Genomic DNA, 16,569 nt, shown 5'->3' with positions numbered 1-16,569 from the left:
CTGGTCAAACCGAGGGCTGTAACCCAGATGGGAAATCCCCACCTGGAAGAAAGCGCTGTGCAGAAGCACAGTTTTGTATATTGTCAGGAAAAGAGCACACATCAAACAGGCGACGCGACAAGGCCCTTGAAGGTTTCACCGGAGACCCCGCGACTGGGAGGGAAGTTCACCTCTGGAGAAGCATCAGCAACGCATCCGCATCCCCGGAGGGGGGCAGACTTCCCCATCTTGAGGCAGAGTCCTTCACCTCCCGATAAAGGGTTCTCTCCCAGAGGAGTCAAAACACAGGAAAAACGATAAGCAACCACGTGACAGGCCGATAAAGTCCCAGTGAAGTCAGGAGCGAGCCAGAAAGTTCCTCCAACCTGCACAGGTGAGGAGAGTGAGGTGAGCACCCATCGGCAGCAGGCTCTGTCACCGTGGGCGCAGGGGGAGCCGGAGCCCGGGCACTCTGGGAGGAGGGATCAGGGACTTGGGGAGGGGAAGGGGGACAGAGACTCAGGATGGGGGTGCGGAAGGGGACAAGGACTCGGGGTGGGGGAGGGAAGGGGGAGGGAGACAGGAACTCGGGGAGGGGGAGGGAAGGGGGACGGGGACTCGGAGTGGGGGAGGGGAAGGGGGACGGGGACTCGAGGTGGGGGAGGGGAAGGGGGGGGGGGGACAGGGACCTGGGGTAGCGGAAGAGAGGAGAGCGACCGGAGGGTGGAAGCGGCGGAGAGCGGCAGGTAAAGGAAGAAGACATGCCGCAGGGCACTGATGCGTGACGAGTCCGAGAGACTCGGTGCCCGGAAAGAGCGGTGCGGGCGGCCAAGAGCCGCCTCCTGGGCCCCTTGGCGAGGGGCCAGGTCTGCGAGGTCTGAACCGCCCGCCGCAAGCGCGGGCGCAGGCGCAGGCGCAGTCGCAGCCCCGCCGGCCAGAGGGCCCCTCCAACACCAGCTCCCACTCTTTCCTCCCCCGCGCTCCCGCCGACGGCTGGGGGCGGGGCCCGCACAGTGTCCGGCCCGCGGGGGTCACGTGGGCCGTGCCGGCCAATCGGCGCGACTCGGGGCTGAGGCCTGCTGGCTGGGCGTCGGCCGGGCAGTTGGCGTCGGCTGAGTCGCGCGTAGCCGACTGAGGTGCGGCGTGGGCCGTGAGCTGTGGGCCTGGGACCGGGTGGAGGGCGGGGAAGGGGCGGCCCCGCGTCGTGCCCGCCCGCCGCCTACGGCGCCCGATTTCCCCTGTCCCCGCAGGACCGGCCATGGAGCGCGAGGTCCAGCGGGTTCGCGCGGCTTTCGGCTCCGGCCGCTCTCGCCCCCTGACGTTCCGGCGGCGGCAGCTAGAGGCCCTGCGCGCGATGATCCAGGAGCGCGAGAAGGACATCCTGGCTGCCATCGGTGCGGACCTGAGCAAGGTGCGCCCGGACCTGACCCCACCCCTACCCCCTCTCCCGGGATTGGGTCATTCGAGCAACTTCTGGGCCGGATAACTGTCTTTCAATTTTGTGGCTGCTGGTCGCGCTCGGATTTTCCACCACGACTTTAGGTTTCAGATCTGTGCACCCACCAGTTACCCGGGACCTGTTAAAGGCGGACGATGCTTCCGTGGGTCGGGTGGGGTTTGGGGGCACTCTGAGAGCCCGAGTTTGTAACAAGTCCCCGGATGATACCACACTGCCTTGTTCTGGAACCCTGCTTTCAGTAGCAAGGTTTTGGGCGAGTGTTTAGGGTTTAAATACAATCACCTGTGTTCTATAATACTATTGTTACTATTCTGTTTTTCATTTTTTTCCTCTTAATCTGGGGGTAGCAAGGCCTTGCTCTGGCTTTGCGAGGCTCCATCCCTCACTTCCCCCTAAAGATTATTTTGAGGAGTAGAAACATAAGAAGTGTGGGCTTCCCTGGTGGCTCAGTAGTAAGGAGTCCACCTGCAGTGCAGAAGATGAAGATCCGATCCCTGAGTTGGGAAGGTCCCCTGGAGAAGGAAATGGCAACCCACTTCAGGATTCTTACCTGGGAAATCCCATGGACCGTGGGGTCACAAGAATCAGAAACAACTTAGTGACTGAACACCACCACCAGTAGTAACAACAGAGCTATAAAATTTACTTATGGTGGAGAAGCACTGTGTCACAGAAGGTGGATTTAAGTAGTCTGAAGCAAGAAGTCTGAATCGTTCCCTCTACCAGCATTTCTGAGTGTGTGTCTTAAGGATTGTGAAAGACGTACGGGGCTTTCTTTGTGGTTCAGCTGGTAGAGAATCCGCCTGCAGTGTGGGAGACTCCAGTATTCTGGCCTAGAGAATTCCATGGACTATACAGTCCATGGGGTCACAAAGAGTCGGACATGACTTTAAAAAAAAAAAGTACAGTAAGTTCCTTGCCCTTAAGAGTGTTAAATTTGGTCCAGAAACAAAACATGCCCAAAGTGAAACTACAGTTGTAAGCCACTGTATTAAGGGTGAAATATTAAGATATGGGTGAAAGCATGATTACTGTGGCTTGTAAAGTGAGATTAGGGCACACCATTATTAATTAGGGACCATTTAAGCCTGAGTTTAAATGTCTTGGATCAGTAAAGAAGGATTTAGAGAGATTGAATATATTAGGGAGTTAATGAGTGCATATTATGGGCTTTAGGTGGTGCTAGTGATAAAGGGCTTCCCTTGTGACTCAGCTGGTAAAGAATCTGCCTGCAATGTGAGAGACCTGGGTTCGATCCCTGGGTTGGGAAGATCCTCTGGAAAAGGGAAAGGCTACCCACTCCAGTATTCTGGCCTGGAGAATTCCATGGACTGTATAGTCCATGGGGTCGCAAAGAGTTGGACACGACTGAGCGACTTTCACTCAGTGGTAAAGAACCTGCCTGCCAGTGCAGGAGACCTAAGAGAGGCAAGTTCTATCCCTGGGTCAGGAAGATTCCCCTGGAGCAGGGCATGGCAACCCACTCCAGTATTCTTGCCTGGAGAATCCCATGGACAGAGGAACCTGGACGACTGCAGAGTCGGAGACAACTGAAGTGACTTAGCAGACATGCACTGTGGACTTGAAGGGCACAGAGAAATCTACACAGCAAAGGAGCCCGTCTGACAGGTGTGCCTGGCCCAACACTTTTGTTTCTTTATACACCTCTGTATGGCTTGTGGGATCTTAGTTCCTGGGCCAGGGATTGAACCCATGCCCCCTGCAGTGGAAGAGCAGAGTCCTAACCACTGGACCACCAGGGGATTCCCTTGCTTGAGTATGTCATACCCATGAAGGTTAACTATATCCTCTTGTGACAGAGCGAATTCAACGCATACAGTCAAGAAGTCATTTCTGTGCTTGGAGAAATTGATCTCATGCTGGAGAAGCTTCCAGAATGGGCTGCTGCTAAACCAGCTCAGAGGAACCTGCTCACCATGCTGGACGAGGCCTACATCCAGCCAGAGCCCCTGGGGGTCGTACTGATTATCGGAGCTTGGAACTACCCCTTTGTCCTCACCATCCAGCCCCTGATAGGAGCCATTGCTGCAGGTCTGGGGTCAGCTTGTGTCCCCATGCCATTGTTGCACCTTAAGGAGCGTGTCTAGTTAAATGCATTTGCTGTGCTGGCTTGCCTTAGTGTAAGCCAGCAGTGTATTAAGAAGTCATAAGCGTTATTCTTACGTGTTTAGTGGGCTCCAGAGGTTTGTGTGGCCACTGCTTTCTGGAGCCCTGGAGAGGGAACCCCTGAGGGTGGAGAGGCACGCGTGAGTCCGCAGACCAGGTCAAGAGTCAGACATCCATGTTCCCAGGTGGTTTCAGTCATCACCTCTGGCTTTGGATGAATCAGTTGGATTCTGTCTGACCAGTTTCTGCATTCAATTAAGGGCTGTGGGAGTCATGCTCTGTGGCCCACAGCAAGTGCCACGGGATTAATTTCTCAGTTCTTCAGGATCCATATCAACAGCTTCATGTTGAAAAGGCTCATATTTGTGCAGTAATCCCAGGGCAAACAGGAAAACCCAAGAGTGGGAGTGAGAGTAATGTGGGAACGTTGGAGGCCATGTAAGGAGGCTGCTAGGACCTGGAGGGTGAGAATGGAGGCGTCAGCCTCTGGGAAGGAGGCAGTGGGGTGACGCTCAGGCCCGCAGTAAGCAAGGCCGAGCACTTGATAATGCTGTCCTGCTTTCTGCTCTGTTTAGGAAATGCTGTGATTATCAAGCCTTCTGAAGTAAGTGAGAATACAGCCAAGCTCTTGGCTAAGCTCCTCCCTCAGTACTTGGACCAGGTGAGAGTACCCCTCCCTGGCATGCATGTCTGTCTGTTGGTCGTGGGGAACAGGCACCCGCTCTTCCCGTCGCCGTTGTTTGGTGGTTGGGCCTCCATGCCTCATTTCCCTAAGCCTCCTGCAATTGGCCTGACGAGAAGTGAAGTCCAAGACAAACTGGAATCTTTCAGCTGCTGTGGTTACAGTCTGTTCAGGCCCTTGGGCATATCAGCACCTCTGCTGCTCAGAGAGCGTCCCCTGCTGTGTGGTGTTCTGAGTTAACCGTTGTTGGATCTGCCGTGATCTTAGGTGTATCCATGTAGTGAGTTGTTTGATGAGGGACTAGGGCTGAGCCAGGTGCTCCTAGCGAGGTTCAGTTGCATGAGAGCATGTCCAGGTTTAAATGGACAAGTTTGTGGCCTGAAAACCACAGAAAGAATTGGCATGCTGACCCGGAGCTGGCCCCTCACTCTGGGTTAAAGTCCTTGCAGTGAAGAGTGTCAGAAGCTGTGTAGAGAAAACCATCAGGGGTCTGGTGCAAGGCGGACAAGGTTGTGATGCCGCTTAGCTCTGAGGGGAGGGGGTCCTTGGGGACTGTCAGGGAGGCAGCTGTGAGGCCCCCAGCCAGCGGGCATAGGAGCAGGTGGCCCGAGCTTGGGAGCCCTCACCGGGTTTCACACGTGTTCAGGCTCAGACGTCCCTTGGTCTTCCAGTGGTCTAAGCCCCTGCACTGAGCTGAGTTCAGGAAGGATGTCCAGGTGGACGTGCCCAGGGCCTGTCCTATGCTCACCCAGAGCAGCTGCGTCCCTGTCATCCTCCCCTTGCCCTGCCCGCAGCTCTGCATGTCCCAGGTGGGATCCCTGTTCTCCTTTGTGTCCTTGCGAGGCTGAGATGGAAATGCTGGTCTCTCTGGCCAATTCCGCCGCAGGTCGAGATTTCTCGGGTGCCATCAGACTCTTCCGCCCATCCTCACCAGGGCCAGTCTCTACCTTTTCCTGGTTTTATGGAATGTTAGGTGTTTACATCGGACGACAGGATGAAGTCGGTGACGCTTGGATCTGTCTCCTTCCTTCAGGACCTGTATGCCGTCGTCAATGGTGGTGTCGAGGAGACCACGGAGCTTCTGAAGCAGCGATTTGACCACATTTTCTACACGGGAAACACCACTGTTGGAAAAATCGTTATGCAGGCTGCTGCCAAGCATCTGACCCCCGTGACCCTTGAACTGGGAGGGAAGAGCCCATGCTATGTGGACCAAGACTGTGACTTGGACGTCGCCTGCCGGTGAGACTTACTCTCTGGTTTCCTGGATTTTCCGAGCTCAGCCAAGAACCTGCTGGCATGTCCCCTGTGCCTCCTGGCTCTGAGAGACCTTGCTGAGCCTTGGAGGTTGATGTCCTCCTAGGTTGGGGCCGGGGGATGGCATAGAACTTTCACACACTCCCTCTTAGTGCCACGGCCGGAAGTGGTGAACACTAGGCCTTGACATCACACGGCCGTCCTTAGGAATGAAAAACAAGTTCTTTCTGTTCTCAAGATAATAGACCAGGCAGGAAATCTTTCTGTCCCACTGGTAGCTGATCCAGAAAGTACAGTAGATAATGCAAAGTCTTTAGACTCCCTCTGCTGATCTCCTAAGTTCCTTTATTGATAACCGATACTGCTCATTTTTAACTGAGAAGAGCATCTTGTGTCTGAGAACTAGAAAGTGAAAGGTTTGGAGGTGTCTGTGCTGAATCAGTTTGGCTCACAGCAAGTGCTCAGACCCACAGTTGACAGTGCTAGAGCGGCATGGCTCCTTTCCCCTCAGAGAGGCAGTGGAGAGGGGGTGGGGGCGTTGGACGGGATCTGGTGGGCTCTGTAGGTAGGTGTCTGTCTGCCCGACAGGAGACCCCAGTGCGTGGATTTCTGTCAGAGCTCAGGCACAGCTTCTCAGAGCCAGGGGACCCCATCCTCCCAGACATCCCCCTAGCTGGAGTTGGGGGAGGGAGGGGGTGTCAGTAAACAGCACTCTGTCCTTTCCTGCTGCGGGCAGGGGCATCCCTGCATTTAAAGCACTGTTGATGAGCAGACACAAAGCTTTCCCTGCTCCCTAGAATATTCTGCATCAGCTGAAAGTGCTACAGAGACGAGTCATTAAAACATTGTTCAGTCAAGACTCACAAGTACGTGTGGGAGCATTGTTGGTAAACAGCACAGCGTGGGTGGCAGGTGCAGGGATTGAATGCGGCTGCTGGTGCTTTTCCCAGACGCATCGCCTGGGGCAAGTTCATGAACTGTGGTCAGACCTGCATCGCCCCTGACTACGTGCTCTGTGAGCCATCCCTCCAGGACCTGATCGTGCGGAAGGTGCAGGAGGCCGTGAAGGTGCGTGTTTACCGCCTCTGGTTGCACTGGCTGCCTCAGGGTGCAGGGTGAGGTTGGCTGTTTGCGGGTAGCAGCTCCCCATCCCCTCCCCCCTTGAACATTCCAGTAGCAGCTGTGACTGAACTTCCTGGCTGATGAGAAAACGTTTTTGGAGAACGTTTGCTGAGAGCGAGGTGAGGCTGGTGGTATGCACGCCAAAAATCATCCAGCTCATTTGTTGATGATAACTCCTTAGGTGCAGCACAGGCTTTAGAAAAAACAGTTCAGCAGCGATTCTATGGTCTGGGGAGAAGGCTGTCAGGCTTCTGCAGCGCAGTCAAGGACCCCTAATGTGTGGCCACTGCCCATCAAGCTCATCTGACCTTTGGTGTGTAGGCAGTTTAGCAAAGCCAGCTGTTTCAAGGAGCAAGTGAATTAACTACTCTTAACGTAGCCCTCAATCTTTGAGGGTGTTTCAAGCGGCAGTCTAGGGCGGGGATCAAGGAAGGCCCCAGGTGAGCCAGGAGAAACGAGGGGCTTGGACTGGAGGAAGGATGGGATGGAGTTTTGATAGCTCAGTGATGGCGCCGGGTCATAGGCCTCCTGGGTGAAGAAGTTCCTGGAACAACCATGGTTCACTGCCCAGGCGCTGACCGAGCCCTGAGAGGTGGCTCACGGACAACCAGGAGAGACAACATGAGCAGCGAGGGGCCGAGGGTCTTGACACGAATGTAGTGGTGGGACTGTGGTGGGCCGGACAAGGACAGCATGAGAGGGGTCTTGGCTAGACTCCAGGGAGACACTGTGGCTGGAGAAGTTGTGCTGGGGGTGCATGGTGACAAGCCAGGTTTCCTGGGAGTGACAGTCCCTGTCTTCCTGGAGGCATTTCTCCTCTCACCACCCTGCTTGTCGCCTGAGAGTCCCTAGGCGCGATTTAGGAGAAGTTTCCTGTCCTCCCCTCCACAGGAGGTCTGGGGTCTCCAGGTGACACTCAGGTGCAGCTGGCACTAACAGCCACTCCTGTGTCCCCGGTGTAGGGACCCAAGACCCTGTGTTTCCACAGGCTGCCTGGGATGTTCTTACCAGCCAGCTCAAGGCTGATGGGGGGAATGAACAGTGGTCAGGGGAGATGGAGCACGCCCTCGGGGCTGACTGTGAGCCATCGAGATTGGTTTACCCAGACTGTGCTTTGGTCTTCTGAGTGGTTTCCCAACTGTCTGTGGCTGGTGGAGGTTCCAGGCCAGGAGGAAGCAGCATGAAGCTCGGCAGACTCTTTCTGCAAAGGGCTGCACAGGCCGTGCTCCAGGCTCTGCAGGCCACCACTCAGCTCATCGCAGGAGCAGAGCAGCCAGAGTTGACAGGGATGCACATGGGGCCCTAATATGGGCCACGACCTGCAGTACCCACTCTGCGTCCACCCTAGGGAGGACCCACACTAACCCCAGAAACTGTGGGAAATGGGAGACTTGTGTGTCTGTGAACTCCTGCCATTTGCCTGACAGAGAACTTAACCTCACTACTGTTAAAGTCCTCGGGGGCTGGGGGGTGGGGGGGGGGGGTGGCGTGGGATTCTGTGAGGGTGTAAAGCCAGATCTGGGGACACAAGTGAATTTTAGAACTACTAAATTAAAACGTGGGTCTTCGGTGATGACTAGATACTGTTGTTTGACACAGGAATTTTATGGAGAAAATATAAAAGAATCTCCTGACTATGAGAGGATCGTCAATCTTCGTCATTTTAAGAGGATACAGTGTCTGCTGGAAGGACAGAAGATAGCTTTCGGTGGGGAGATAGATGAGTCCACACGCTACATAGGTAAGGGGACCCACCTGGTCTGTGTCCTCGGAGTCCACGTTGTCTCTTCCTGTGTCCTCCCATGTGTCCAGGGAGGGCAGAGCCTGAGCCAAGGCCCAGGGGATGCTACCACCTTATGACATTCTCTAACCTCACTCAGTTGTAGTCAAGGCCAGAGAGATCAGGGCAGGAACGCACTTGATTTAAGAAGTGGTGCTGGTCTGGCTGTGCTCCCAGGAAGGCCTGTCCAGGGAAGGACACAGGTGTGCGGTGCTGAACACAGTTAGGTAAACACAGGATTTACTCCAGCCTGTCTGCCCCCTTGCTGGCACAAGGATCCCTGATGCACACACCTGGAGACATTGAATATTTGCACGGTTCACGCATGCAATCGGGACTCATTTCATGAGGTGACACTTGGCAGGGTGGGGGAGCTCTGAGTGCATCATGCGGTGAGAGTTGGGGTTTCTGGCTCAGCTGCAGCCTTTTCATCTTTGATTTTCTTTTCCAGCCCCAACAATACTCACTGACGTGGATCCTGACACCAAGGTGATGCAGGAAGAAATTTTTGGACCAATTCTTCCAATAGTGCCTGTGAAGAATGCAGATGAAGCCATACAGTTCATAAATGAACGTGAAAAGCCCCTGGCTTTCTACGTGTTTTCTCACAGCAGTAAGGTAATCTTCACAGCACATGGCGTGCTGTCATGAGCCGCGCTCCTGAACCTTCTCTGCTCTAAAGCAGACGAAGATTATTATGCCTGAGTCCCCAGTGAGGCTGTTCTCACAGCTAGCTGTCTCCTTCTCGGCTAATGAGGCCCTGGGTTATCACTGTGACCTTCCCCTCACTCCCTGAGGTCAGAGCTCCATCTTCAGAGTGACTGTAACAAGTCTGTTGACTCACAAACACCTCCCGTCTAATTAGACTTCCAGGCGCCGGAGTTAGCACCTCTCGGGCTGTTAATCCCTGGATGCCCGAGGGCCCCGGCCCCGAGGCTATGCAGGCGGGGAAGTGGCCGTGGAGCAGACTGGGGCAGGTCTCTGGCACTGCTGAGGGAGCCGTTGGGAAACCATGGACTTGGGTTTCTCCAGTGACACAGCCTTGTGGTTGGAGCAGTTTCACAGTCCTAGTCCTTGTCACCCCAGGCCTGGCAGCCCCGCCACCACTCTCGAGCCTGTCCATCCACACCTCAAAGGTGACTGGCTGCTGAGGGACAGTAGCCTCTGAGGAAAAGGGAAAACTCGGAGGAGAATGTGCAGCCAGGCCAGACCAAGGAGTCCCCAGAGCAGGTGTCCCCTGTGGAGCCTCTGCCCAGCCGTGCAGGTGGTCATGGGGCCACTTCCAGAGCTGGCCGAGCTGTCGAGGGGCCGATCTCTGTCCATGATCCAGGGAGACTGAGCATGCAGGGCTCAGCGAGGGTCGGGTTAGCAGCACATAACAGTCTACAGCTGAAATGATCACAGGCAGTGGAGGACAGAGCGGAAGCTGAGGTCTGTGGCCTGGGCAGAGGGTGGCAGGTCAGGCTTTGTCCCATGGTCAGTGATGACCTTCATTACGGAGGACTCGGCTGGTTGGCACCAGGGAGGTAACATTTACCAGTCAAGTGTCACTGCCCATATGGGTCCTGGGTGAGCCAACCAGCAATCTCCTTCAAAAGTAGGACATTTGAATGTCTTTTGCATCTCATAGAAATGAAATATCTGTAAATCACAGGTTGTAAAGTAGACCAGAGAGGAGGAGAAACATTAACAATTCTTAAGACCCAGAATAGAGCCTGAATGGTCCCTGATGAGAGGCCCTGGCTGTGGGCTCAGGGGTCCAGCACTAGTTTGACGGGTGTTCAACCCCCTCTGTATTGCTTCTCCGGAGAACTCGATGTGCAGCTGAGAGCTGACCTGTACCGTGCTTGCTCGTGAGGTCTGACCTCGAGGAGGACATGTGTCCTGGGCCGGCCACCGCTGACCCAGGGCCTCTGCTCTTTCCCTCAGCTCATCAAGCGGATGATCGAGGGGACATCCAGCGGCGGTGTCACGGGCAATGATGTCATCATGCACTTCATGCTCAGCTCTCTGCCCTTCGGAGGCGTCGGTGAGGCCCCTCCCAGTCGCTGCCCAGAGTCCCCTTCTGGCCCGTCCCCACCCTCCACCCTTGGGGGCACTTCCCAGTCTGCAATGGTTTACAGTTTGCTGCTTCTCTAGTTTGCAGTTCTTCACCAGATGCAGGGCATGTCTTGGGCTGAGAATCAGGTCTCAGATGAACTGAGGCTTGCCCTCTGTCCTTTATGAATGAGGTGGTGAGGGACAGGCCCTGGGCAGGCGAGGGATGGGGCCATGGGCAGGGCAGACAGCAGCCAAGGACCTGGATGTCCATTTGCATTTTTAGGGAAAAGGCACAACAGAATACTATGGAAAGTTGTGAGGGGAAATGCAGTGACCTCCCAGACATACACACTTAATATTTTGTAATTTAGACTTTTTCTTTAAAAGGCGCACGTTTTGATACATTTCATAGAATCCCCTTACAGCTTCAGCTTCACACAAATCATGCCCTGTGTTCTGGTACCCTAGCTACACGCGTGTCTGCCTGGCTTATGTGACCAAGCAGACGAATGAGCACAGGCCCGGAGCACAGCTCTGAGAGGGCAGAGGTGTCCACCAGCTTGTTAGCACCACCACATGACCTCCCGATAGCCTGGAGGAAGTGCAGTTCAGCCCCGGACTCCCAGAGTCAGACCCTCAGGGCCACACTAAGGCCCTACCTGCCCCATTCCCTCTCAGAAGTGGGGCCATGGTAGAGTGAGCCTGTCCCAGGAGCACCCGGAGCATGTCCTGGGCCAGGTCCACCGTGCGGGGGCCAGTGGGAGGGCCTGGAACAAGGCACTCCCCCCATGCCGATGGGCAGGGAGCCCAGGACCTCTTGGAACAAGGCCCCCTGCCCACCAGCCTGGTGGGCAGGGGGCCTGCCTGTGCACAGGAGGAGCAGCGTTACCTACAGTGGCCTGTCTCATCTGCCCTTGACTTTCAGGGTCCAGCGGGATGGGAGCGTATCACGGAAAACACAGTTTCGATACTTTTTCCCATCAACGTCCCTGTTTATTAAAAACTCTCAAGCGGGAAGGCGCGAACCAACTCCGGTACCCTCCCAACAGCCAGTCGAAGGTGGCCTGGGCGAAATTTTTCTTGCTGAAGCGGTTCAACAAAGGGAGACTCGGCCTCCTGCTGCTCACTTTCCTGGGTGTCCTGGCCGCCGTGCTCATCAAGGTGGGTCCCCAGTGGCTGCCTGGGGTGGCTCTGTCTTGGGAGCACCTCCGACCTTATTAAATCAGTGCTGTCTCATCCTGTTAACATTCAGTCTAAAACGAAGGGTCAGGGAGCTATGGCCTGTGGGCAGCCCCTGATTCTCTAGCATCTGAGCATCTCTAGCTGCTTCTGGGCTCCAGCAGCAGAGACTGTCCAGTCCACAGGCCTCTCCTCACAGGAGCCATGTGCTGCCTCTGTTCTGAGGTTAAAGCCCCGGAGAGCTCACTTGCAGAAGTTGAGCTGCCTAACCCTTGATCCTCTCGCTGTTGGTGCCTTGGGGCCAGCTGGTTCCTGGACGTGCATGGACCCAGCGCATGGAGGTGGAGGACAGTCCTCTGGTGCCGGGCTGCTGGAGGCAGCTTGACCGTGAGGCTGACCGCAGTGTGTGTCTCTGGTGATTGGTCATCACAGACGTGGATGTGCTAGGAGAGCCAGTGCCAGGCAGCTTCTCGGGGCAAAACCAGATTTAACAGGAACAGCTGCATTTGTGTCTGTGTTTGGTTTAAGTGTTCAGAGGGTGTTGGTGGAGCTGGAGACACCAGCCGCATCTGAATTCATTTCCTCAGAGGTACCAGGCTGTGCTGAGGACAAAGGCCCTGTTGCTTTTTCTGGCAGTTCACAGACGTGCCATCCTGTGAGCCGGTCTCAGAACCCACTCTGTGGTGAGAGGAGGTAGGGCTGTTTCTTCCTTTCTGTAACTTGGGCCAGCGTGGGGTGTGCGCTCTTGCGGTCATGTGTGTTTCTACACAAAGGCTCATGTGTTACCAGAAAAAGAATGTGTAATTTATTTGTCTCAGGGAGCTTTGGACTTTAGCCTGGAGCAGCAGAGTGTTAAACCTGATTGAGCCATGGTTTAGTCCAGGGCTGGACTCTAGATTAGAGGGTCAAGATGAAGCAACCATTGCTCCCAGAAAACCACAGCCACATGCACTCAGCTGCCCCAAGGATGTGCCCGTGGAGCCGCTTGGACCTAACTTCAGAGTTTGAGCAGCATCTCATAAAAAGCTCAAAGTCACTTTTTGTTTCGTTTTTGAATTGTTTTTCTTTCCTTAAAGTTTAACTTCAGCACTCACAGCAGACCTGGTGAATCAGAGCTTGCTGTGGGCTGCAGTGCTGTCCTGCATCTTGCTGAGGCCAGCGGCGCTGTTTGGTCTCTGGTCCCTGTCTGCCTGTCCTCTCCCAAGTCGTGGGTCCCCAGCCTGACCAGTACCTCCTTGGTTGCAGTGGAGTCGCTCAGCCTGGTGGAGAATCCGGAGGTGCAGGCAGACTGATCCCCAAAGGCCTGCCCCCTCCTAGATGGGCTGGCAGCCCCGCAAAGTTTCCAAAAGGGTTTGGCAGGCAAGCCTTTGTCTGGTAGGCTCTAGAGATGCATCAGTGTTGTAAAAATGTATATTTAGCTGGGCCTTGAGCTTGATGTAATTACAGCTTCGGGCGAGGCCTCTTCTGAGCCCGCAGGGCGCAGGCAGCCCCATCTCTAGCTGTCCTCGCTGGGAACTGAGGTGTTCCAATTGTTTTGGATCCAGTGTGAGACTGGGTAAAGATCTGGGGGCTCTTCTCTCTTGGCTGCTTCTCTACGCTTATACCCTCTTTATAAAATCACCTTTTACTTTCAACAAAGGATTCTGTGCCTAAATTGGCCATTTTCTTGAGGAATCTTTGTTGGTGGTCACTGCAAACATTTTTCTGAAATTGCTTTTTTGTACTTCGTAGCTCTGATTTTAATAATTCAGTTTACTAGCATTAGAATGCATTTGGAGCATTTTAAAATGGGAAACTGAAAGCCACAGTTATCGGTCTAAGGGGAGTATGTTAGTATCTCAGGGTGGGGGCATTTTCCACATCCTTTTTACACAGGGTTCCAGTAAAGGTTAGCCTAAGCTACAGACAGCATTGCAGGGGTTTTTAAAAGCTGAGGAAAATGAAAGGTTAAAATCGATCGATGTCATCAGGACCTTGAGGATTAAATCCATCTTTGAACTTTGTGGCTGTGCTTCTTTAAGCCTCAGTGGGGGTTGATGGGATTAATTACTCTCTGGAATTCAAGAAGCAGATTGCTCACCAGTTTTCAGAGTTCACGTGGACAGTGCGCTTCCTTCTTAAAACTTAGGTCTTTGCTTGTTGTCGTGTCTCCTCCATGTTGGACAGAGTACCACCTCCAACACCACCATCCTGTCGTTGTTTTGGGGAGGAGAGCATGACCTCTCATCCTTAGACACCTGTGGGCCCTGCTGTCACTGCAGGAGAGGCTTCCAGGATGGGAGGTGCTGGTTGGGGTTCCGACCCTGGTTCCGTGTTGCAGGACTAAGGGGTTGTAAACTGGCAGTAACCTGGATCCTTTCTCCCCACCGCAGGCTGGATACTACTGATGGACCCCGGCTACCTCCTCATCGTCTCTGCTGAATTATTCTTCTGCTCAGTGGCTAACCAACCAATCATTTTTAAATCATACTGGAACTTTTAAGAAGATAGGCAAACACACCATCCTCACCACTCACCATTAATAAAACTCACCGCTTCAGCCAAAGTCCCCCACTTACCTCTCCCCCGGCCCCCCAGGACTGAGCACGCTCACTAGGAGAACCTGCGTCCCTAGAGCTCTGGGCGGGGAAGGGAGCGCACTGGGTGAGCCCACATTCCCAGACCTGCTCAGTGACTGCTGTTTTATCAGGCACATGGGGCTTGCCACCCCCACCTTCAGGCAGCACCCCCTGAAGCCTCCCGGAGACTGCCCTGTGCGTGTTTCCAGGTCTCAGTCCAGAGAGGTGAGGCATGATCTCCCAGACTCCTCGGCGTTCGGGGCACTAGAACTGGGGTTGTGGGGGGGGGGGGGTCCCTGTCCCTGATCTTGGGATTTGAAGACTGAGCTCCAGGAAGCAGCCCTCCTTTCTCACCGCTCTCTGTCCTGTCTTGTGTTCGGCTTGTGACGGTCCGTTGTGACGTCCACACATGGTAAATCCCTGGGCTACTGGAAGGCAGCTGCCAGTTTGGTGCAAGAATCATCTGTCATTCGTAGACTGTGTGCGTCTTACAAAGCCACTGGCCTGTTTCACTGCTATCGTCATGGTACTCAGACAATACCCACCCTTGAGCAGAGGCTGCACATGGCAGTCAGTGGCTCTTTAGGGACGAATCTTCAAGTTTCCTGTTTCTGTACCACGAGGCGCGTAAGCATCCCCTTGGCGTCCCTGTGGCTCAGCTGGTAAAGAATCTGCCTGCAATGTGGGAAACCTGGGTTGGGAAGATCCCCTGGAGAAGGGAATGGCTACACACTCCAGTATTCTGGCCTGGAGAATTCCATGGACTATATAGTCCATGGGGTCGCAAAGAGTCGGACACAACTGGGTGACTTTCACTTTCGGAAACCTGAGAAGGGCATTGCTGAACAGATTCTGTCCAGAACTTAACGTGAGGACCAGTTTCTGTCCTGGACAAGAGGCCTTCAGTGTTCACGACTTACAGCCTGTGAGCCCCAGGGGCTGGTGAGGGGCATCTGGAAGAGGGCTCTCCATGACCAGGACAGCAGCTGGCCCACTGAGGGGGCCCTTCCATGCACAGTCGGGACCAGACCCAGCACTTCAGCCAAACAGGTCTCAAGAAGAGCCCTGGAGGGTCCTCCCCGCCCCCACACTCAACGAGAGAAGGTACCTCACTTCACAGCACATGTGATCCACCATTGAATGAACCTGCTCCTTGTGGCTGAGTGCAGTGTTACCGGCTTCATCACAGAACACGGGGGTCAACAACCAATCACTAGGCTGGCTTAGGGGACACCTGCTTAACGCTGGGGCTTTATCAGAATAATCAGCCGTAAAATATCTCAGAGAAATTTTCAATATGGAATTTTCATTTGGTATATTGTGCATTTTATTTTCTAATTAAAATTATTTGCTTGTCTACTGGTATATTCTGCCTCAAAATAGATATTTGATGAAATTGGCATGAATTTTAATAATGTCATTAGTTTTCAGATACGCCCTGATGACAATCCTTTAAACATAAGTTTTCTCCAACTAGAAATCCATTTTTTGCCTTTATCAAAGGTAGTGTTGATCCACTTTAACTCTTTCTCATTTTAATTTCTCAGCCTAGATTTTCTCAAGTTTTACTTTGCCGCTTGTGGGTTGTTTTTAAAAACCATCTATATATAGTAAATAGGTTTCTTTCTAACTATATCTTTACCCCATTGCTGACCTAAAACAAGTATATTTCTGTAAGCACATTCACCAGACACCAATCCCATAAGCCTTTACACAGAAACTGGCTCTGCCGTCAGTTCTGTCTAGCAGGGGTTTGTGCAGATGCACTGTTTCCCAGACTTGCGCTTGCAGTCCTTTTTCCTCAGTGCCTTGCAATCTGATGGCTCAGGTGGTAAAGAAATCTGCGTGCAATGCAGGAGACCCCAGTTTGGTCCCTGGGTCAGGAAGATCCCCTGGAGGAGGGTATGGCAACCCACTCCAGTATTCTTGCCTGGAAAATCCCATGGACAGAGGAGCCTGGCAGGCTTTGGTCCATGGGGTCACAAAGAGTCAGACACTTAGCAACTTAACACCTTACTCTCACTTATGCAACCCTAGGACACAACATGGCCTTTCTGTTCCATACCTGTTCGTTCTGTCTGGGTGCGGAAGCTCACGGAGTCTTCAGGTCACAGATGCCACTGGCTCCTACCTTTCTATGGAGTCAAGCGTTTGCATCCTTTTTCCCTAGTGACCTTGATTAGTGAATCCATTGTCTGGATGTAACTACCCACGTTAAAGGGACTGATATTGAAGGCCAGGCTGAGCCCCCAGGGCCCCAAGTGCAGCCTGGAACCCGAACATGTCCCCAGTCCCAGGCCTCAAAGCACCCTAGGACTGGGTTAGCCCCAGATTCTGTCCTGAGCCTCCCTGGCCCAGTGATCTGGGTTTCACTGCCTGTCGAAGT

General features: G+C 53.9%; 1 protein-coding gene and 1 long non-coding RNA gene across 7 annotated transcripts in view; one reads left to right on the top strand and one right to left on the bottom strand.

Annotated features, from left to right (window-relative positions):
- The window catches only part of LOC133057276 (uncharacterized), a 34,954-nt gene extending 34,076 nt beyond the window's left edge, over positions 1 to 878 (bottom strand). For both annotated transcript variants that reach the window (XR_009692994.1, XR_009692995.1), the window contains exons 1-2: positions 669 to 878; positions 171 to 365 (exon numbers count right to left, since the gene is read on the bottom strand). This is a non-coding gene — a long non-coding RNA (uncharacterized LOC133057276). The remainder of the gene's footprint in view (positions 1 to 170; positions 366 to 668) is intronic.
- ALDH3A2 (aldehyde dehydrogenase 3 family member A2) lies at positions 235 to 15,548 on the top strand. 5 transcript variants are annotated; one of them, XM_061143612.1, is made up of 12 exons: positions 235 to 373; positions 1,230 to 1,390; positions 3,259 to 3,490; positions 4,141 to 4,226; positions 5,281 to 5,489; positions 6,455 to 6,572; positions 8,226 to 8,367; positions 8,858 to 9,024; positions 10,336 to 10,435; positions 11,372 to 11,607; positions 12,213 to 12,318; positions 13,998 to 15,548. In XM_061143612.1, the coding sequence occupies exons 2-11, from the start codon at positions 1,238 to 1,240 to the stop codon at positions 12,282 to 12,284; spliced, it is 1,515 nt and encodes a 504-aa protein (XP_060999595.1). In that variant the 5' UTR covers positions 235 to 373; positions 1,230 to 1,237; the 3' UTR covers positions 12,285 to 12,318; positions 13,998 to 15,548. The 5 variants fall into 5 exon arrangements, with proteins under 5 accessions (XP_060999595.1, XP_060999594.1, XP_060999598.1 ...); XM_061143611.1 differs by having other exon boundaries at positions 267 to 387; XM_061143614.1 differs by lacking the exon at positions 235 to 373 and adding an exon at positions 1,001 to 1,115.
- Positions 15,549 to 16,569: the final 1,021 nt, after the last annotated feature.

This window comes from Dama dama, chromosome 5 (genome assembly GCF_033118175.1).
Source record: "Dama dama isolate Ldn47 chromosome 5, ASM3311817v1, whole genome shotgun sequence".
Taxonomy (NCBI): domain Eukaryota; kingdom Metazoa; phylum Chordata; class Mammalia; order Artiodactyla; family Cervidae; genus Dama; species Dama dama.
The sequence above is the reverse complement of the archived record's forward strand: the minus strand, read 5'-3'. Positions and strand labels throughout refer to the sequence as shown.